The sequence below is a fragment of the Chiloscyllium punctatum genome, chromosome 11 (genome assembly GCF_047496795.1).
Source record: "Chiloscyllium punctatum isolate Juve2018m chromosome 11, sChiPun1.3, whole genome shotgun sequence".
NCBI classification, from domain to species: domain Eukaryota; kingdom Metazoa; phylum Chordata; class Chondrichthyes; order Orectolobiformes; family Hemiscylliidae; genus Chiloscyllium; species Chiloscyllium punctatum.
In genome coordinates, this window is record NC_092749.1 from 107,412,457 (window position 1) to 107,435,979 (window position 23,523).

The following is a 23,523-nucleotide window of genomic DNA, read 5'->3' on the forward strand; positions in this document are numbered from 1 at the left end:
TGAGTGCCCCTCTAATTTGGTGCCACATGTTGCTTTGAGAAAACTGGTGGTGTGGGGTTGGTAAGATCCCTCCCATGACTTTCCTTGCCCAGCACCTGTTGTCAGCCCAGCCCACAATAATGACTTTCTAATCATTTCCGATGACGGGCTTATGCCTGAAACATTGACTCTCCTGCTCCTCGGATGCTGCCTGACCTGCTGTGCTTTTCCAGCAACACACTTGTTGACTCTGATCTCCAGCATCTGCAGTCCTCACTCTTTCCACTATCCCTCCAGTGCCTGAGCACTGATTTCTCCCTAGAAAACTTAAGTGACATTTTTTTATTTCAAAATATACTTTATTTGTAAAAAAATCACTGTAAGTATATACACATTGTCACAAATGCATTTCAGTTCTGTCCAGTTTCATATCAAGGAAACCATCAAGTTTTGGAGTTTGACTCGAACCAAACAAACCAACGGCTTCTCTTACTCAAATCAGGCCATGTTCGAGGCACCAGGAGGGTGCTATAACTGAATGGACCCTCACTGAGCTTCAGCAGGAAGACCTCTGATGGTGGTGTATCCCCACTCCATTTAGCAGCAGCTACCCCAAGCTTCAGTGCATCAATCAGCACATTGTCCTGGACCTTGGATTGCGCCAGTCTGTAACACTCAGTCAAGGTCAGTTCCTTGTTCTGGAAGACCTAAGAGGCGTCTTTCACCAAGGTGATGGTCCTCCAGGCGCAGTCAATGTTTGTCTCGGTGTGCATCCCAGGGAACAGACCATAGAGCATAGAGTCCTGCACCAAGGAGGTGAGCGATTGAGTGACATTACTGCAACTTGAAGGCCATAATTTTCTTCAATAGACCATCTAGTGGTGCTTGACCTTATTTAGTTTTGCCCTTGTACTATTTGGTTTATATGGACTTGAGTGAAATGCTGCTGTAAGTGTGAGCTGTTAATGTCGCAGTGTGGGAACCAGGGTATCTGAGACGTATGTGAACAGGGCAAGTAATGATCGCTCTCATTAGCCAAACACATTGCAGGATTGTGAAATTCAGAGAGTACAAGTAAATTAGAGAGGGTGAATTCAGTGTGTAACCAAGTACAGAAGCAGAGAGTGGGAGGGAATGAAAAATTGGAATTAAAAGTGAGAGGAGAAAATAGACAGAAAGGAAACATATGAAGAACAGTCATTGAAAAATTTGCCTTTTTAAAATCTCCAACAGTGATTAAAAGCTGAAGAAATGAGAGCCCATTCTCATTGTTGTTAATTTTCAGTGTCAGACAGGTTAACTGGCAATATTTACCATTTACCATATTATCAGGTTCATAGTTCCTTGACAGTGGAATCGCAGGTAGATGGGATAATGAAGAAAGCATTGAAGAATTTAGTTCTTTATTGTTTCATCCACCAGTTGTTTGCTTTCTTGTTTTTCTGTTATTGTTTTAAAATCATTTTCCACTATATTTAGGTTTCGCATTGTTAACTTCCCCTTTCTCATTCACATGCCTCTTCCTCCTCCAACAAAATTCTGAGCTCTCCTGCCACATTCCATCCGTTCACTTCTTTATCATTCATTCCTCACCGCCTGAGCGCTACATTAACACAATGGGAGAGTTTTCAACAAGAAGACCAGTTGTTCCTCATCTAGGATGGCATTGTCTCACATGATCTTAAACCAAGCCTTGATTTGCAGGCATTAGGCTTGGAGCCACTGTTGGAGAGAGAATGAAGGCAGTGGCCTTGTGATCATAGAATCCCTACAGTGTGGAAGCAGGCCATTTGGCCCATCAAGTCCACACCGACCCTTTGAAGAGCATCGGTCCCCCCCACCCTAACCCTGTAACCTTGCAATTCCCATGAATAACGCACCAAGCCTGCACACCCCCAGACACTATGGGGCAATGTAGCATGGCCAGTCCACCTAACCAGTATATCTTTGGACTGTGGGAAGAAACCAGAGCACCTGGGGGAAACCCACACACTCATGGAGTGAATGTGCAAACTCCACACAGACAGTTGCGGGAGGTTGGAATCAAACTTAGCTCCCTGGTGCTGTGAGGCAGCAATGCTAATCGCTGAGTCACCGTGCCATCCGTGATTCACACACTCTCCCTGTCAGGATACAGCTCTGTTGTCCGCAAGTTTTGAAATTGCTCGGTAATATTGATTTCTCCATTTCAATCAGCCTGGGGTTTTTTTTGGATGGTGTAGTGGAATCAAAATTACACTGGTTTGCAGAATGCCTTTTTAGCTAGCTAAATGCCTGCCATATCTGAAAGTCTTGCAATTTTCTCACTACAACTTTTGGTAAGCATCACTTTTGATTAACTCCCAAAGAGATTAGAATGCTGATCTGACTGTGGTTAGCTCATGTTAAACCCCAGTCGAATTATATGATGCATTACCAGCTGCAAAACAAAAACACCTTGCAAACTCATGTGTGGGGAAGGAGGCAATGACATTCCAGTTTTAGATTAGATTACTTTCAGTGTGGAAACAGGCCCTTCGGCCCAACAAGTCCACACCGACCTGCCGAAGCGCAACCCCCCCCCCATTTCCCTACATTTACCCCTTTTACCTAACACTATGGGCAATTTAGCATGGCCAATTCACCTGACCTGCACGTCTTTGGACTGTGGGAGGAAACCGGAGCACTCGGAGGAAACCCACGCAGACACGGGGAGAACGTGCAAACTCCACACAGTCAGTCGCCTGAGTCAGGAATTGAACCCGGGTCTCTGGCGCTGTGAGGCAGCAGTGCTAACCACTGTTCCACCGTGCCGCCCACAAAGATGTGCAGGTCAGGTGAATTGGCCATGCGAAATGGCCCATAGTGCTAGATACATCAGTCAGATGGAAAGGGTTCTGGTGGGTTGCTCTTCGGAGAGTCGGTGTGGGCTGCAGGGAATCTAATCTAATCATATTCCTAAGCAATGAAACCAATCTGCAGGAGAATTGGTCACGATATGAATTATCCAAAGTCCTTCAAATCAAGCATCACATTCACAAAGAGAAACCAAAGCCAGTTTAGATTAGATTACTTACAGAGTGGAAACAGGCCCTTTGGCCCAACAAGTTCACGCCAACCCGCCGAAGCGCACCCACCCACACACCCATCCCCCTACATTACCCTGCACCTAACACTACGGGCAATTTAGCATGGCCAATTCACCTAACCTGCACATTTTTGGACTGTGGGAGGAAACCGGAGCACCCGGAGGAAACCCACGCAGACACGGGGGAGAATGTGCAAACTCCACACAGTCAGTCGCCTGAGGCGGGAATTGAACCCGGGTCTCTGGCGCTGTGCGGCAGCAGTGCTAACCACTGAGCCACCGTGCCGCCCAGTTTATTGTATCTGTCTCAGCCTGAAGCATAAGGCTTCATCTGTCCCCATGCAGAGAGACCCTGATTTCCACCGTCTCTCCATAAGTGTCTGGAGAGCACAAGCAAATCACTTGGAAATGAGTGCAAGTTGCTTGAGGATGGCTAGAAGGAGGAAAAGATGAATAATGTGGGAAGACTGATGAGGGAAAGGAAATGATAAATTGCTCAAACAAAATCTACTGCAAATTCTATACTTTGTTGGAACTCTGGCAAGCTTGAGAATGTTCCAAAGCCACATCGGTGGGGGGGACCAATGCTCTTCAAAGGGTCGGTGTGGACTTGATGGGCCAAATGGCCTGCTTCTACACTGCAGGGATTCTAAAATCACAAGGCCACTGCCTTCATTCTCTCTCCACAGAGGATTTTTACTGTGACTACACTGCCTGCTACAGGTGTATTGTATTAGAGAAGGTGAAGAGGGAGCTCAAAGGGATAGGAAATCCAACTCAAAGAAGCTGCCAACCGAGACAACGGTCGCAATGTGATATTACGTTGTCAGAGAAAAGCCCATTAGAGTCAAAAAAAAACTGACGATGCTGAAATCCAAGGTAGACATCAGAAGGCTGGAGGAACACAGCAAGCCAGGCAGCATCAGGAGGTGGAGAAGTCGACGTTTCAGGTGTAACCCTTCTTCACAGAAAAACCCATTGCATCATGTGGAATATTTATTTTCAAAACACCCCACCCCCCCCTCCACCTCCGCTGCATGGAGCAAAGTTAACATCCTATCAATAGGGAAACTAATGGAACTGGGGGCACTGTTGACTTTCTATGTCTGAGTTCTGGAATCAAAGAATGATTACTGCTCTGAAAGGCTATTTGGCTCATCAAGAGCATGTTGGTTGTCATTTTAGTCAGCCCAAATAATACATTTTTCTCTATACGGTCATGAAGGTACACGATAGTTCCAAATTAGCACCATCTATCCAAAACTCTATTTGACCCACATGCTCGCCTTAATTTGGAAGAATGGTTCCAGGAATGAGAAACTCACTTACGAAGGTCATTTGGAAAAACTGGGATTGTTTTCCTTGGATGAGCAGAGATATGATCGTTTTCAAACTCTTGCGTGGGTTAAACCTATTCCTACTCATCTAAGGATTACGAATAAATGAACACTGATTTAATGTTTGGAAATGAAGTAATTGCCATGTGAGAAAAACAATCTTTGTGCAGTGAGTCATTTGAGTTCTCAAATCACTGCCTGGAAATACGATGGAGGTAAATTCAAGCAAGACATTGAAGACGATATTATTTGATTATTTGATTATATGAAGACAAACGATATGCAGGATTCTGGAGTAAAGAAAGGAGAATGGCCTTGAGATATAATGCTCGTTCAGAGAGGCATTGGAGACATGATGGATCCAGTAGTCTCCTTTTAAACCATGACAAATTGTGGTTCTGTGACAAAATTGCTGGGAATGCTCAGCAGGTCTGGCAGCATCTACGGAGAGAAATCCAGTGACCTTTCCTCAGAACTGATGGTCGCTTGGAATGTTTTTTTTAATGCAGGAGTTATGGTGCGGGAGGGGATAAGGAGCAAACGACAGGTGGAAATAGAGCCCAAGGAGAGAGAAGAACAGTTGGAGAGATAAAGGCGCGGACTATTGTTGGTTAATAAAGGGTTGCTAATAATAGCAGACCCCTGTGATAACAAGGCCTGGAGATGGGGTGAGGACATGGGAAAAGATGCCTCAGGTCCGAAAATTGTTGAAATCAATATTGAGTTTAGAAGGTTGTAGAGTTCCCAAGTGGAAAATGAGGTGCTGTACTTCCAGCTTGCACTGAGCTGCTCTGGAGCCATGCTCCTCCTGTTTCAAATATTCTAACTTGGGTGATTGGTTACAAATTGTTCACGTATAATAAATAGAAAAGTGGCCCGAGCATTGACAGTTAATCATCTTCAGCTTTCTGGTGCATCTCCCAACAATGCAAGAGCTCAGGCTGTATTCTGATGAGATGATGTGGAAGAGCCGGTGTTGGACTGGGGTGGACAAAGTTAAAAATCACACAACACCAGGTTACAGTCTAACAGGTTTATTTGGAAGCACTTGCAAGCTGATAAAGGAGCAGTGCTCTGAAAGCTAGTGCTTCCAAATAAACCTGTTGGACTATAACCTGGTGTTGTGTGATTTTCAACTTCAGGTGAGATGACAGGGAGTAGTTGTTCAATTTTGATTCTAAGGCAATGCTGTTGTATTTGGGATTGAGGTCTTTGCGCGTATGGGACAGCATTAATAATAGCATCCGGTAACCCTTACTGGAAATGGTGAGTGTACTTGCTGTGACTGGTAAATGGAATCAGACATGATGTGATACTGCCCGCTACCACCCAAAAGTTCAAACACTTGGAACAAAAGCAAAAATTGCTGGAAAAATTCAGCAGGCCTGACAGCATCTGTGAAGCAAAAGTAGAGTGAATGTTTCAGGACCAGTGACCCTTCTTCAGAAATTCCTTTTGTTTAGTGTTTAATTATTTGGAAATGCTTAAAAGTTACATCATTTTCTTAATCATAGAACCCTTACAGTGTGGAAGCAGGTCATTAGACCCATCAAGACCACACCAATCCTCTGAAGGGCATCCCACCCAGACCCAACCCCCCCGACCCTATCCCTATAACCCTGCATTTCCCATGGCTAACCTACCTAGCCTGCACATTCCCTGGGCACCATGGGGCAATTTCCCATGGCCAATCCACCTAACCTGCGCAGGTTTGGACTGTGGGAGGAAACCAGAGCACCCGGAGGAAACCCACACAGACACTGTGAGAATGTGCAAACTCCACACAGAGGGTCGCCCGAGCGTGAAATTAATCCTGTGTCGCTGTGAAGCTAACAATTGTGGCTTACAGTATGACCGTAGTTTCCAACCCTTTACCCGCTGTGACCACATTATTGCGACTTGAAAGTTGTTGTGGACTGCTCAGTGAGAAAGAAGGCAAAGATAAAGGAGGCTGTGAAACCAGCGACCTGTTGGTACGGGGTCAGAGCTATTCGAATGCATTTGGAACTGCACAGCATCCCTTACTGCTTCTGAGATTGGCACAGAAAAATTCCAGCTCATGACACCAAGTTCTGAGCCCACGTTTTGGAAAACGTGCTGCATAATAACATCAATATATCATTGTCGGCAATTATTCGCTAACAAATATGATTGTCCACTTTGGAAATTCCGTGTCGCTGATCTTGGGTTCTGTGGAGTTTAGATTAGAGTGGTGCTGGAAAAGCACAGCAGTTCAGGCAGCATCCAAGGAGCAGAAAAATCGACGTTTCGGGCAAAAGCCCTTCATCAGGAACACAGGCAGGGAGCTTCCAGGGTGGAGAGATAAGTGTGGGGTGGGGGGGGGTGGTGTGGGGTGGTGTGGGGTGGGGGTGTGGCTGTGGGGCTGGGGAGAAGGTAGCCAAGAGTACAATAGGTGAGTGGGGGTGGGGATGGAGGTAATAGTTCAGAGAGGAGGGTGGAGTGGATAGGTGGAAAGGCAGGTAGGACATGTCATGGGGACGGTGCTGAGCTGAACGATTTGAGCTGGGGTGAGGTGGGGAAGGGGAAATGTGGAAACTGGTGAACTCCAAATTGATGCCCTGCGGTTGAAGTGTTCCGAGACAGAAGATGAGGCATTCTTCCTCCAGGCGTCGGGTGGTGGGGGAGCGGCGGTGGAGGGGGCTCAGGACCTGCATGTCCTCAGCAGAGTGGGAGGGGGAGTTGAAATGTTGGGCCATGGGGCAGTGGGGTTGATTGGTGCAGGTGTCCCAAAGATGTTCCCTAAAGTGCTCTGCTAGGAGGCGTCCAGTCTCCCCAATGTAGAGGACACCGCATTGGGAGCAACGGATACAATAAGTGACATTGGTGGATGTGCAGGTAAAACTTTGGATGTGGAAGGCTCCTTTGGGACCTTGGATGGAGGTGAGGGAGGAGATGTGGGCACAGGTTTTGCAATTCCTGCGCTGGCAGGGGAAGGTGCCAGGAGGGGAGGGTGGGTTGTAGGGGTGCGTGGACCTGACCAGGTAGTCACGGAGGGAATGGTCTTTGCGGAAAGCGGAAATGGGTGGAGAGGGAAATATATCCCTGGTGGTGGGGTCTGTTTGGAGGTGGCGGAAATGTCAGCGGATAATGCAGTTTATGCGAAGGTTGGTAGGGTGGAAGGTGAGCACCGGGGGATTCTGTCCTTGTTATGTTGGAGGGGTGGGGTTTGAGGGCGGAGGTGCAGGATGTGGATGAGATGCACTGGAGGGCATCTCCAGTGTGGGAAGGGAAATAGCCATCTTTAAAGAAGGAGGCCATCTGGTGTGTTCTGTGGTGGAACTGGTCCTCCTGGGAGCAGATACGACAGAGGCGGAGGAATTGGGAATATGGGATGGCATTTTTGCAGGAGGTAGGGTGGGAAGAGGTGTAATCCAGGCCTCCACCATTCCTGATGAAAGGCTTTTGCCCGAAATGTCAATTTTCCTGATCCTTGGATGCTGCCAGACCTGCTGTGCTTTCCAGCACCACTCTAATCTAAACTCTGGTTTCCAGCATCTGCAGTCCTCACTTTTGCCTTGGGTTCTGTGGGTCCTTGTGTGGCTAATAGGCCTACTCCTAGAGCCACATCTCCCACCTCACATTTAGCAGGGGATTCTGGGAGATTGGTCCTTGGCATTCCTTTCTCAAGTTCCCTTTCCATACCTTCTCTTGCTGATGGGTGTTCTCCTTTGTACAGGAGGTTCCTCTAAGTCAGTTTCTTCTGAGCGAGGGTCTCCCATACAACATTAATGTTCCATTTCTTGAGGGAGCACTTCAGGGAGTCTTTGAAAAGCCTCCTTTGCTCTCTTCTTGTTCGAGGGCCTTCCTTGAGCTGAATGAAGAAGATTTGCTTTAGTAACCAGAACTCAAGCATCCTTAGCACATGGCAGGCTCACTGGAGGTAGTTCCAAAGCAATAAACAGTGTCAATAGCATAATAAACATCCCAAGATGCTTCACACAGGCATTATAAAACAAAGTATAACAGTTGGACACGTAAGGAAAAATTTGATTGCCACCAAAAGTTCAGTGATGGAGAGAGGTTCAAAGAATTGTCTTAAAGGAGGAAAGCAAGCTTGAGAGGTGGCAACATTTAAATCATTTTTTTTAAGGCTAATGTTTGTGCTTTACTCTATAACAATATTTTCCAAACCTTTACCTAACTCTGAGCTCATGATGTAGCCATAGTAACAAGGTCAGTCAGCTGGACCCCATGGAATATGAGTTCCCTGATTGGGCCTGTTAATCAGACCCAATCAAGGAGCCCTGGCTGACATAAAAGGATAAATGTCAGAGATACTGGCTCTCTAGTGCCTGACTCAGTAAGGAGCAGTATGATAGTCAAAGGCTACTTGTAAATAAAGGGTGATTTGTGATGGGATACAGTATCTGAAGAGTTGTTTCAGGTATCAAGGCTTGAAGGTGGCTTTATTGCTAGAAAACAGCAGACCTCAAGAGTCTAGACAACTGAAAACATGGCCCTGAGTATAGATAACTCATACCATTGTAGGGTTAGAGGAAATGGAAGAGAAAGGGAGGGGCCTGACCATGGAGGGATTTGAACGTGTGGATAAGAATTCTAAAATTGAGGTACTGCTAAATCAAGAACTGAGCTCAGTCATTAAGCACAGTGAAGGTGGTGAATGGAATTTGGTACAAATTAGGACATTGGGAATTGCTGCACGACCACAAATTTGTGAAGGGGCCATGTCAGGAGGCTGACCAGGAACAAATTAACTCTGGAGGGAACAGAGGCATGGATATCAATATCAGCAACAGAATAGCTGAGATGGGGTGGAGACAGGTGACGTTACCGAGGTGAAAATAAACAGTCTGAGAGATGGTTAGGGTGTGTGGCTGATTCCTTGTCTCTGTGTGGGAAATGCAAACAGTGTGGTTCAGTCTCAGACAGCAGGGAGAGGGATGGAGTCAGTATTGAGGAATTGGAGTTTATTGACACTGGTTTTTGTCTTCCCCAGTTGAGCTGCTGATGAGAGAGATGGTGCTGAGGTAGAGTGTGTTTTTTGTCATCAAAATAGTTGGGGAAACTTTGTTTTTGCTCTCTGCCATCGAGGGACAGTATGTAGATGAGAAATAAGATGTCCATGATGGATTCTGGAAGGGGAAAGGAGACTTCAGATATAACCACAACTTCTATTTATGTAGTGCTTTCAATCAACAATTCCAAGGCAATTCACAGAGCATTATAAAATAAAGTATTACAGCTAGTCCATGAAGGGCACAATGACAGAGTGGTTAGCACTGCCTCACAACCAGGCACCCAGGTTCAATTCCACCCTCTGTGGAGTTTGCACATTCTCCCTGTGTCTGCATGGGTTTCTATCAGGTGGGCTGGTTTCTTCCCATAATCCAAAGACGTGCGGGTTAGTTGCATTGGCCATGCTAAATTGCCCATTGTGTCCAGAGATGTGCAAACCTTAGGTGAGTTAGCCATGGAAAATGCCAAATCATTGGGTGGGATGTCCTTCAGAGGGTTGATGTGAACTCGATAGACTGAATGGTCTGCTTCCACACTGCAGGAGTTCTATGAAAGAAAGTAAAATAGTTATAGAACTTTAGGCTGCTTTGTTATTAGAGAGAGACAACTGATGGTGTTTTAATGAGGGTAACCACATGTCAGATGAGGACAGAGATTGAGAAGAAGAATTATTCACAGTAACCGCAGTCAGTACAGGCAATGAGCCCATACTGTTGGCATGACTCAAACCACCTATCCAGCTAGCTGACCCACTCTATGGGATACTAGGTCAAACAATCAGAAGCTTAGCTGATGAAGTAAGCTTTAAGGACTGTCTTTGAGGAGGAGAGCAAGGTGAAGAGGTTCACAGAGGGAATCCCAGAGCTCATGTCTGAGCAGTTGTAAGCGTGGCCACTAAAGCTGGGGCAGTTGTAAATGTGAGTTTGACAGAGGCCAGGATGAGAGAAGTGCAGATATCTGAGAGGGTGTGTGGCTGGAGGAGATGACAAAGATAGGGAGGGGACGCGGACACGGAAGGATTTGAAAACAAGATCGCAATTTTTGATTAGAAACATATGTGAATGGGAAGAGAAATCTCTGGTAATTCTCTGATTGCAATGAGGTAGATAAGAATGGAACCAGACAAGTGTGGTCCAACCCAGCCAGATGTCTGTGGCGATGTATTAGAGAAGAATGGATATGATTAACGAGTGAGAGCCTGCAGTTGGAAAGGGCTGGTCTTTCTTGACCAAAGTCACTGGGGACGTTTTAGAACAGTGTACCTAGTTTCACAGCTGGGGACTTGGCCATTGCATGAGGAGGAGCAATACTGAGGAAATGTAAGCCAAAGAAACAATGCTATCTTCAGCTGTTTACTCTGATGGGGATTAAAGATAACCACACAACATTTCTTCAGTACATGGCAAGTTCTAATGGGATAATGATCTGTTTACAAGCTAATTGTAGTTAAGATAAAGAGCACAGTGAGACCTTAGATTGGGTGATCGGGATGCAGGAACCTTGGGTAAGTTATCTTTCCCACGGTTAGACTGTAATCGGCTCATATTCCCAGAGTGCTGCCTTGTTGCTGACACTTTGATCTTTATCACTTATCAGGGCACTCATTTCAGATGCTGGGTGAGAGGACAGCATGTGTCTTTAGTGCACGTTCTATTTCACAAGTAATTAAGTTATGACAGTATCAATTACTTTAATGTAGAAGATTTCTTTATGCTTCCTGAGGTAGACACCAGAAATTACTGTCCTCAAAAGTCATACATCATAAGAGGTGAAAGTTCAATTTCACTGTAGGATTTCTAGCAAGTGACATAGGTGGATGCTGGTGGTACAGTTTCCTCACTACCCTTACGTGCCTCAATATTTCACTATCCTTATCATTAAGTCTTCAATTCTGAAGAACAGTCATATAGGACTCAAAATTCTGCTTCTCTCTCCATGGTTTCTGCCAGACCTGCAGAGTTTCTTCAGCACTTTCTGTTTTCTTTTCAGATTTCCAGCGCATTTTGTTTTCATTTTAAGCGAATATCCTTTAGGAAGGGATTTCTGCTGTCCTTAAACTGGTCTGGCTTTCCTTTGTTCCAGATCCATAGCAATGTCGTTGACTCTCAACTACCCTCTGGGCAATTGAAGATGTGTGATAAATGCTGGCCCAGCCAGTGACCGCTACACCCCAAAAACGAATAAAATTTCAATACAACCGCATTTGATTTCAATCCTAATTTTTGGCCTTTCACAATAAACTGTTTACACTGGGCTATGGTTTCACAGGAGATAATGTCCATTTGGCCGTCTGCACAATTTGGGCTTTCATCTTCCAAGTGGGAGAGCGAATGCCTGCTGTTTGTTGACAATCAGCATCAAACTTGTCATTCACCCCACGACTTCGGGCACCCATCTCCTGGTGAGGGTCACTGATCAGTGGTCGGCCCTGAGGAGTTTTTTCTTCCTAAGCAAAACTCCCCAAGAGCTGCAATGGTTTGTTGCGCAGCTGGACCTGTCAAGGGGAGCTCCGATCAATGACCAGATGATCTGCTATGCTGACGTTAACTGACGGGTACGTATTGACCAGGAGATCTTCCATTGCTTTTCTTTGAACACTGCCTTTCTGAGACAGTATTTATCATATTCAGCTAAAATAGGATATTACATTAGGGTATCTGTCCATGGTAAGGACACATCTTCTAGGGTGGAATTTGTGCCCGTGATTAAAAGGAGAGAATGCTGCCATTAAACAATATTTAATATCTGGAATTGGAATTTAAATATTGTTTGGGATAAGAGTGAAAAAGTGCTTTAATGACCAAGCAGTATATAAAAAGATGTTGAAAAACAATGTGAGAGGATGCTTCTTATTGTTATGATTTTAATACATCAGAAAAATTAGATTTTAAATAGACCTTAAAAAACTTCTTCATGATGAAATTATGCTTGGCGTAACAAAATTTCATGTGAGAAATTTCACGGTATTTGGAACTGATTGTGCTAGTGCTGCAGAGTGACAGTCATTGAGCAGTAAGGGTAAGGTTATTGTGTAAACAACCATTTCAAACTGAAGCTTCTGCTTTTGTTACCAGAAGTAATTGAGGCAGTGATTGTAGAACACTTCTTGACTCACTGAGAGTGAAACGTTGCTGCCCGGGCTGGGAAGTGGGTTTCAAGGACTATATGACAAATGGACTGGACATTGCTTGTGCTGTTTGGTACGTGTGTTTTCTTACAGGAGGAATAGGCAGCTAGTTATTCAGGTGTTCACAATTCTGCTGAATGGCTGAAAAACAACAACATTGAACAGATAAGTTTTCATACAGAGTGGGACGGAATTTTAATCATTGTAAATTCTTCATAAGACTTGAACTTGAGGAGCTGTTCATGACTGAGCTGTACTGAAAGACCAGGCTGCTGAAAAGATCAATGTTAAAGAGATCGGGAGAGAAGGAAGGACTACAGTGAAGTTGCTGCCTACAGACTGTTGGATTGTGAAAGGCACTGAAGTCTCTTAACCTGGGGCTAGAGCTTTGACATTATTGATATTCAACAAGATTGTCAGCTAAGTGTGGGCATGCCTGATGTTTGCTTTCCAGCAGTTTGATTTCAAAGCATTGTTGTACGGTACGAATGATGTGTGACTACTTTTGTTCTCCTTTGGAAACCAACGTTTGTGGGGTGCATGGGGTGGCGGAGAGTCATCCGGGCATTTGGAAGAGTAGTGTAAGTGGGCAGAGGTTGACCAGATGTTGGAGGAGTGGTGAGTGCAGCACACGACAACACTCCCACTTTATGGCTCCTCAGAATTCCTTGCACTGCGAAACTCTTTACGTTTGATGTCTTTCATCAGTCATGCTCTGTACAATTGTTTCCCAAACCACGGTACTTAGATGTTAGCTTGCTAGATTTTAATCATTTCTCCAAACAGAATCCTGTTGCGTTAACCTTTGTTTGCTTCCTAATATCATTAGTGATGACTGACATAGATATGAAATGAAGATGCTGACAGTGTAACTGCTGTTACTGACTCCTGAGGTGCAAGACTGCAGTCGTCCATCTTCCCTTCACCTATTTTTTTCACAGCTGGATAGGGCAGACATCAAGACTGTCTTCAAAACAAGTTCAGAACAAACTGTGGGTGGCACGGTGGCTCAGTGGTTAGCACTGCTGCCGCACAGCGCCAGAGACCCGGGTTCAATTCCCGCCTCAGGCGACTGACTGTGTGGAGTTTGCACATTCTCCCCCGTGTCTGCATGGGTTTCCTCCGGGTGCTCCAGTTTCCACCCAGATGTGCAGGTTAGGTGAATGGGCCATGCTAAATTGCCCGTAGTGTTAGGTGCAGGGTAAATGCAGGGGAATAGGTGTGGTGGTGCGCTTCGGCAGGTTGGTGTGGACTTGTTGGGCCAAATGGCCTGTTTCCACGCTGTAAGTAATCTAATCTAAACTGTCTTTGGTTTCTCTTTGTGAATGTTTGGTTTCTCTTTGTGATGCTTGATTTGAAGGACTTTGGATAATTCATATCGTGACCAAGTCTCCTGCAAATTGGTTTCATTGCTTAGGAATATGATTAGATTAGATTCCCTGCAGCCCAACCAGCCCACACCAACTCTCCGAAGAGTAACCCACCAGACTAATCTGACTAATGCACCTAGCACTATGGGCCATTTCGCATGGCCAATTCACCTGACCTGCACATCTTTGGACTATAGGAGCAAACCCACGCCGACACAGGTAGAATGTGCAAACTCCACACAGACAGTTGCTTGAGGCTGGATTCAAACCTGGCAACTTGGTGCTGTGAGGCAGCAGTATAACCACTGAGCCACCGTGCTGCCCCTAAATGGCTGTGTACCATAGAATATGTACAAGTGTCCTGAATTTAACCTCAAACTGATTGGTTGCATGTTAATCCATTTCGTATTTTAATGCTGAAGGTAAACCATTGTAATTTCGCTGTAGTATTTCAATGTACAGCAACCAGCTGCAGTACCAGTAACTATTTGTTGTTGAAGGCAGCTAGTGCCTGAAAGGGTTAACTCACATCAAAGATGGACTCTGTCAATCAGGAGATTGCTGGGAAGAGCCAACCAGTCCTGTATCAGTTCAATACCAAACCAGAGTGTTTCTGTGGCTATAATGTGAACTTATTCTTCAGTTGAGCCTGATGTCTCTTAGAACCCTTCCTGTTTCTCCGATATAATGGAGCACGCCATTAAATAATACCTAACATGTGTTCATCAAGATGGAGCCTATCTTCTTCTGAAGATGTTGTGTGGTCATCCTTCCCCTCCTGCAGTATCAGTAGCTTAATCTAAGATCAGCAAGAAGGACGAGGCAAAAGTGGGTACTGCAGGTGCTGGAGATTAGAGTCAAGATCAGAGTAGCTTAACTTAGCCATAATATGGAAACAGGCCCTTCGGCCCAACAGGTCCACACCGAGTAACCTACCCAGACCCATTCCCCAACCCTACATTTATCCCTGACTAATGCACCAAACACTGTGGGCAATTTAGCATGGCCAATTCACCTAACCCGCACATCTTTGGACTGTGGGTGGAAACTGGAGCACCCGGAGGAAACCCACGCAGAAACGGGGAGAATGTGCAAACTCCACACAGACAGTCACCCGCGGCCGGAATCGAACCTGGGTCCCTGGTGCTGTGAGGCAGCAGTGTTAATCACTGAGCTGGAAAAGCAGAGCAGGTCAGGCAGCATCCTAGGAGCAGGAGAATTGACGTTTAGGGTAAAAACCCTTCATCAGGCTTTGGGGGTATAAGGCTGGGGAAAATTGAACAGTTGAGAGGAGAACTGCCAAGCCAATGACATCTGCACATTGTCCAGAGAATAGTTCTCTTAAAGGTACCTTTATCAATCAGTAACCTGTGAAACAGAATTCCTAAGAAGAAGAAAAGAAGACGGGAATACAGAGAAGAACCGAAAGCTGCCTGGTTTTGAGACAAGAAGTCTTGTATTGTAAATCTTAATCGGGAGTTTTATCAGACTAGTATCATAGAAGGGAACGTAAAAGATAGGTTAAAGGAAGGAGTTGTAAATAGTTGTTAGTTAATTGTTCTCTGTTATAGTTTAAGAAATAAAGTTGTTAATTTTTATTTTAAATAGTTCTTGGCCTCTTGAATTTTCACAGATTACTTCAAGGGATAATTTTTTTTCTGTGTTGCTGGTTTAAATTAAGCAGGAGAGTTTACCTTGTGTCATAACATTGATATGCTAAAGCAGGTGCATAATGTATGGGCTTTCTGACTCAAGCTACAGCCAGGACTAAGAGATCTAAATAGGTTCATTCAGAGGTCAATGAAAGTGAGTGAAGAAGGTGTTTGGTATGCTTGCCTTTCTTGGTTAGTGCATTGAGTGTAAGAGTTGGGGTCTCATGATGCAACTGTTCAGTGCATTGGTTAGGCCACTTTTGGAATACTGGTCACCTTTCTATAGGAAAGATGTTGCTAAACATGAAAGGGTGCGGAAAATATTTGTAAGGATGTTGTCAGGGTTGGAAGGTTTGAGCTACAGCGAGAGGCTGAACAGGCTGGGGCTAGTTTCCCTGGAGCGTCGGAGGCTAAGGGATGACCTTATAGAGGTTTATAAAATCATGAAGGACATGTTTACAGTAACTAGCCAAGATCTTTTTCCCAGGTTAGTGGAGTCCAAAACTAGAAGCTATAAATTTAATCTGAGAAGGGAAAGATATAAAAAGAACCTCACACAGAGGGTGTGCGTGCATGGAATGAGCTACAATTACAACATTTAAAAGGCATCCGGATGGGTATATGAATAGGAAGGGTTTAGAGGAATATGGGCCAAGTGCTGGCAAATGGAACTAGATTAACTTAGGATATCTGGTCTACATGGATGAGTTGGACTGAAGGATCTGTTTCCATGTTGTGGATCTCTATGACTCTATGACTTTGTTGGAGGCACAGTTCCTACACTTGAAGGTTAGGACAGGTCAGATTATCAGATCAGAAAAATCCAGCTGGTTCTTATCCTCTTTACTTCTATCAGATTTCAAAAAGGTGACGAGTATAGAGGGTAGGTATTATTGTGTCTTTCATGTAGCACGTGCACATTTCAAGCTGCAGCTTACAGTAAAAAGAGAAACTGCGAAAAATGTTTGCATAAATCAGTTAGTGGTTAGTTTTAGTTTGTTCCTGTATTCCTCTCTCCTCTCCCTCTTTAAGGTAAAGTTAACCTCTTTGACAATACTTCTAACCACCAATCCTACACTCCCTTATGGCTTGTCAAAGTTTGCTCAATAACGTACACATGGATCATTCTGGGTCATTTTATAATGCAAATGTGCTACATTATTTATAAAATGCCATTCTCCTGTAATGTGTTATGAAAAGAACTAAGAACTGGATGGGATATTGAGAACAGCCATCATGTGTGCTACAACATTTTAGCAAGATGAGATTAAGAAGGGTAATCATTTGGTAGCTCAAAACTTGAATGTTCCTGAAATAACTACAGTACACATTCTCTCAAGGCATTTTGTTTCTTGCACCCATCAGGACAAGTTGGAAGAAATACCAGTGTTAAATGAGGACTGTTGGCCTCTAAGCAAAATTGAGTACTGGCCAGCTGTTTGATTGGAAGCATTGTCGATATTCAGCCTGATCCACCACCTCACTCAATGTTCACATGTCTGGCCATTGTAGTTGAGACTGTTGTCAATATTGTTGCCTTTAACAACAAAACTAATTGTAATGTAATTGAAATACCCCACACATATCACCAAACAATTTCATACAAACATGTAATTTCATGACGCATATGTTGCAGGAATATAACTTTTAGTTTGGGAACTAAAAGGTTTCAAAATTTGAAAACTGAAAGCATCTATTTTTGAGGAAATGACAAACAGACCTAAAGTAACTGCATCTCAAAAGGTGACCTTTGTTATATTGAAACGTAGAACATAGAAGATGGGAAACTGCATATCAGTGAGGTCAGATGTCAATCCGATGAGGATGTTAGTGCATGCCAATATATGCAATTCAGCCTCTTGCTGTTCAATGCCGTCTGACGTTTAACCTGCTTGGCTGGAAAATAGGACTGTTTGCTCCAGACATTTGTATAATCTCTGTAGGGTGGAAGCAGGCCATTCAGTCCATCAAGCCCACACTGACCCTCTGAAGAGCATCCTACTACCCAGACACCCCCAGCCCAGTAACCCTGCATTCCCCATGGCAAATCCACCTAATCTACACATCCCTGGGCCCTATAGCATGGTCAATCAACCTAACCTGCACATCTTTGGACTGTGAGAGGAAACCCGTGCAGACACAGGGTAAACATGCAAACTCCTCACAGACAGTCCCCAAGGGTGGAATCAAACCCAAGTGCCTGACGCTGTAAGGCAGCAGTGCTAAAGACTGAGCCACCATGCCACCCTGATATTGTCAACCTCTTCGCTGGCCATTTCATGTGATTCCTCCAACTTTCTCACCATTGCTCATGTCGCTCAAGGGTTGGAAAGATACCGTCCACTGCATAATCTGCTGGCAACATTCATCCAGAATGCACACCTTCCAGAAAGGTTCAAGCCAAAAAACATGAGTCGATGGTTTGCTTGAATTGATTGAGTTTCAATGTCATTTGAGGAAATGGTAATTTCAGACTGTTTATCTTGCATTGGTTTCATGAACTTGGCACGACCCAGTCAAGTGCCCACTGCCGCTATATTCAGTCAGTGCTTTTTCTTCCCTTTTTAAACCACTTAGTCCATAAAGAGCTCAGACACTAAAATCATGTGATGGAAGTTGAAATTGTTAGCCCCTATCTTGCCACTATTGTGACAGTCTTTGGCGAAATAAAAGTGAGATCCAAGTATTAAAAGTACAGGATTTATTTTTTAGCAAAGTGCAGAGCAGCATTTGGCGTATCTTTCATTTTTAAATTCTGAATGGAAATGTGTGTTGCACTTTGTACATCAGAAGAGAGGGGAACTTTTGCTGGATTTTATTGAAAATTACTCTCTTTTTGCCACTTGGGGATGAATTATTCTGCTTTCTATTTTATTTCTCCCAGTAGCAGCAGATAATCTATTAGTAGGAGGAAAAGGATTTAATTAATTTTCCTTTTAGAGCGAAAAAAAATTACCTAGAAGAGAATGAGGGATTTGAACTTGCTCTTGTCAACCATACGCTCAGTGGAGTGAGGCCACTAACTTAGAATTGTACACAGCCTTCCCAAATTATTAATGATTCTTTACAGGCTTTACAAACAAGTAAGAGAAGGCAGTTTTCAGGTTACAATCTAAGGGTTGACCAGGGATCCATGAAGGCTGCAAAGATACTGAGAGAGTGTCACAGCTTCTGTAACTGACAATGTCAGCATTATTTGATTGTGTTTGGTTAGCTACAACATGTCCAGAACATCAGTGCTCGCGATTGTCGAACGTGATTGCTTTAAATGAAGGTTGTCCTTGATTTAATGAATGCTTTTCAGGATTAATTAGTCCTCTTGATTGTTTTTTTCTTTTGGTTTAGGTTTCTGAACAATAATGGCTAAAGCATACGAATTCTTGTGGCAGAAACCTGTTCCAGCTTTTATGCAAGAGGGAGCTGTTTTTGAAATATACGAGGAGGTAAGTGACTGTTAAAAACAAGTGCCTCTTTCTCACACAATGAGATTCCCACTTAAGCCACATCTTTCCGTGACAGCCATCTTAAACAGCAGTTTCCTTCTGATGGAGTTTGCCACGACAAAACTCCATTGCCTGCATTTTCTCCACGCTGTTAGGCCAATGCATTGAAAGTACCCGTTTGGACGCAAAGCAGTGCCTCTGTTTTGGTGTTTTGTGTCGAGTTTTGTTTCGCGCTAAACCGTCATTGTCCTGGTGGCCCAGTTACCTGAGAAAACTAAGCTCAGACTCAGGGTATTGCATTTCTTTGTGTCTGGCAAGGAAGCAGAAACGAGAGGATTACTGCATCGGTTGCTTGGTGTAACACAGTCATAAATTAGTTCTTCTTTGTAACCACACTTCTGATGTAGGGGAAATCTGCTCTGCCGGTTACTTGGGGGAAGAGTGGTGTGGGAAGTCATGTTAAATCACCACATTAGACTCAAAAGATTTATTTTAGGAGGTAGTGCTTGTCGGAGCAGTCAAACAGAAGTCCAAATTAAAATTGATTACCAGCTAATTTGTCTGATGTTCATTGAGCTTATGATTGCTGCTTTGCTTTGAGACTGATGTGCACCTAGAAGGATTCGGAGACAGTCTCCATACCAGCAGCTGTGAAATAGCACTGACTCTGGGTAAATGAGAAAATCAGTTCCTTAGAGGGATTGAAACTGGCAGTGAGGTCAGTTTCCATTTCCCTCTCACCCCGTTAACTGGGCCACTAGGGCCTCAGACATGAGTTTCTGGGTTTTTGGCTCTGAGATTTGTGGCTGCCCGATAGGCTCCTCTTTATGTGGAAGTCAGGATGCTGTTGTATAAAGAGTACACTAGTTGGGCTACTTCTGTTGGAACTAGCCCAAGCTGCAGTTAGTGTAAGTGGTGGACTATTCAGAAAAGCAGGAGTGTAACGATATAATCTGGACTGCTGCAGCTCTGGGACTCCCCACGCCCATAACTCAGTCCAGTGAACCGTATCGATTTGTTTACACTCTGCAGCTCCCCCTCCCAAGTAAAACCACCTCCAGTCTTCTCCAGGATCTTAAAATGCACACTGTGCTGTGCAAGTAATTTGTTACACTTTTCACACCACCGCACCACCATTGTAGCTAAAAACCATAGCTGGGTCTTTGTTGAGGTAGCAAGTTTTGGCCTCTGTATGGGGTTGGAGGAGGGTTGTGGTGTGGGGAAATATGTTTCAGGTAACATGACCTGCAAGTTTGCCTGTTGGTGATATATCAGTAACGTCACTGGACTAATATAGAACATAGAAAAGTATAGCATAGAACAGGACCTTCGGCCCAAGATGTTGTGCCGAGAATTAATCCTAATGTAAAATAAAATAACCTGACCTACACACTCCTCAATTCACTGCTCTCCATCTGCATGTCCAGCAGTTGCTTAAAGTCCTTAATGACTCTGCTTCCACCACCACAGCTGGCAACGCATTCCATGCATTCACAACTCTCTGCATAAAGAACCTACCTCTGACATCTCCTCTATACCTTTCTCCTAATATCTTAAAACTATGACCCCTCGAACCAGTCAATCCTGCCCTGGGGAAAAGTCTCTAGCTATTGACTCTATCCATGCCTCTCATTACCTTGTATACCTCGATCAGGTCACCTCTCTTCCTCCTTCTCTCCAAAGAGGAAAGTCTGAGCTTATTCAACTATTCTTTATAAGGCAAGCCCTCCAGTCCAGGCAACATCCTGGTAAACCTTCTTTGTACCCTGTCCAAAGCCTCCGTATCTTTCCTATAGTAAGGCGACCAGAACCCGACACAATATTCCAAGTGTGGTCTCACCAGGGACTTATAAAGCTGCAGCAAAACCTTGTGGTTCTTAAACTCGATCCCCCTGTTAATGAAAGTCAAAACACCATATGTTTTCTTAACAACCCTATCTACTTGGATGGCACCTTTTGAGGGATCTATGTACTTGAACACCCAGATCCCTCTGTTCCTCCACACTGCCAAGAATCCTGTCTTTAATCCTATATTCAGCATTCGAGTTCGACCTTCCAAAATGCATCACTTCACATTTATTCAGGTTGAACTCCATCTGCTATTTCTCAGCCCAGCTCTGCATTCTGTCTATGTCATGCTGCAGCCTGCATTAGCCCTCGATACTATCGACAACACTTCTGACCTTTGTGACATTGGCAAATTTACTAACCCACCTCTCAACCTCCTCATCCAAGTCATTTATAAAAACTACAAAGAGCAGTGGCCCAAGAACAGAGCCCTGCGGGACACCACTAAACACTGACCTCCAGGCAGAATATTTTCCATCTACAACCACTCTCTGCCTTCAGTCAGCCAATCAATTCTGAATCAAGATAGCCAAATCTCCCTGTATCCCATACCTCCTGACTTTATGAATGAGCCTATCATGGGGAACATTATCAAACGTCTTGCTGAAGTCCATATAGACCACGTCCACTGCTCAACCTTCATTGACCTGTTTTGTCACCTCTTCAAAGAACTCAGTAAGATTTGTGAGGCATCTCCTACCCCTCACAAAGCCATAATCACTCTGTGCTTTTCCAAGTAGTCATAAATCCTATCCTTCAGATTTTGTTCCAAAAACTTGCTGACCACAGACGTAAGACTGACTGGTCTGTAATTGCCAAGGATTTCCCTATTACCCTTCTTGAAAAGGGGAACAACATTCACCTCCTTCCTATCCTCCGGTATGACTCCTCTGGAGAGTGAGGAGGCAAAGATCTTTGCCAGTGGCTTAGCAACCTCCTTTCTCGCTTCCCGGAGCAGCCGAGGATAAATCTGGTCTGGCCCTGGGGAATTATCAATCTTAATGTTTGCCAAAATGTCCAGCACATCAACTTCATAAATGCAGAACTCCAGGCCAATCTGCTGAGGACATGAGATTAAACCTCACGGTGACAGATGGCAAAGTCTGAATTCTGTAAAAATCTGAAACCACTGGTTATTGTGGCAAAAAGTCAGTTAAGAAGGGACCCTTACCTGGTTGTGATGACACGTGACTCCAGAATGTAAGTCTTCATGAAGGAGCAGCGCTCCAAAAGCTAGTGCTTCAAAATAAACCTGTTGGACTATAACCCGATGTTGTGATTTTTTTTAACTTTGTCCACCCCAGTCCAATACCATCTCCTCCAAATCAGCAATGCTTTCATAGTCGTCATTAGACTCCTATTTCTAGACAGCAGATGGAATTCATATTCCACCAACTTCCATGGTAGGATTTGAACAAGGTCTCTAAAACATTACCAGGGTCTCTGGACTAATAGTCTAGTGATAGTACCACTCGGCCACACCTATCCCATTCCAATGTTTGATACGATTGTGGCTGATCTTGGGCTTCAACTCTACTTTCCAGCCTGCTGCCATACCCCTTGATTCCATGAGAGGACAACGTGTTTATGAAATAATGTTGATGTGTTCTCTTCCAAAAATCTGGACATTTGTGCCACCAGACAGCTTAACGTAAGGCAAACCTGTGTAAGATGACCTTTCATTGGCCCTCTCTCCAATAGCTGAATGTAAAAGAGCCGGCTTTTACTCTGTCTTTGTCACTTTTTGTACCCCACATTAAAATGCATGACATCAGAAAGCCAAACACCTTACAACACTGTGAGTTCTGCTTATTGAAGAAATTTAACAAGGTGAAAATGTCAAAAAATAATTTACGTCATGCAGCCTGTTCTCTAAGTCATGAACTTTGAGAGAAGATAGGCTTTTTAAAGGAGCAAAGGTCAAGCTTGTTTTTCCTTCGACAAGTGGGGAATGCTTGAAAGGAGGGTTAAATCAATTAACCAGCACAGAAGGAGGTCATTTGCCCAACCTACTCTTTATATCGCATTGGGGTCTCCTCGCATTCTACCTTATCCACCTCAGTATATACCCCCCCCTTCTCCACTTGCTTACCTCGCTTTCCTGAAAATGGACCTATACCATTCACTTCAATCAGTGTCTGTGGTAGTGAGTCCCACATCCTCCTCGCACTCTTCTGGTACAAACACAGGAACAAGGAGCAGTTGGAGGCCATTTGGCCTCTGGAGCTTGCTGTACCATTCAATAAGGTCATGGCTAAGCTGACGGTCACCTCAAATCTATAGTCCTGCCTTCCCCTGATATGCTTTCACTCCAACTTGCTTAACAAGAATCTATCCTTCTCTACAGTCGGTTCTGCAATAAGGCGGTAGTTCTGTTCTCGTGCAGTCCCAGGTTTTAGGAAAATCGCATATTAGCAGCACCATTTAAACTAATGGAGCAATATGACATTAAAACTTCGCTCTTTAGAAACAGTGTCCCCAATTCGTCCCTCGTGTTATAGTGAATTTGTGTTAGTGAAACGCGCGTTAAAGCAGAACAACCTGTACTTTAAAATTATCCAAGGATTCTACTTCCACTGTCTTTTCAGGAAGAGACTAGGAGCTAATTGAGAGAACATATTTAACCTCATCTCCTTTTTAAATGGGCAACTTCTGATTTTTAAGTACCAGCCCCAAGTTCTAGATTTTCCCAGAACAGGAAA

The 23,523-nt window shown here is 44.2% G+C and overlaps 1 protein-coding gene across 15 annotated transcripts in view; it reads left to right on the forward strand.

Annotated features, from left to right (window-relative positions):
* The window catches only part of plcb4a (phospholipase C, beta 4a), a 560,059-nt gene that overhangs the window by 277,061 nt on the left and 259,475 nt on the right, over positions 1-23,523 (forward strand). For 13 of the 15 annotated variants that reach the window (XM_072581470.1, XM_072581466.1, XM_072581480.1 and 10 more), the window contains one exon: positions 18,876-18,973. In XM_072581470.1, the coding sequence (XP_072437571.1) occupies positions 18,890-18,973 (84 nt within the window). In that variant the 5' untranslated portion in view covers positions 18,876-18,889. Of the gene's footprint in view, positions 1-12,560; positions 12,582-12,968; positions 12,991-18,875; positions 18,974-23,523 lie in introns of those variants that run through there. The other 2 variants (XM_072581477.1, XM_072581475.1) reach the window with 2 other exon arrangements.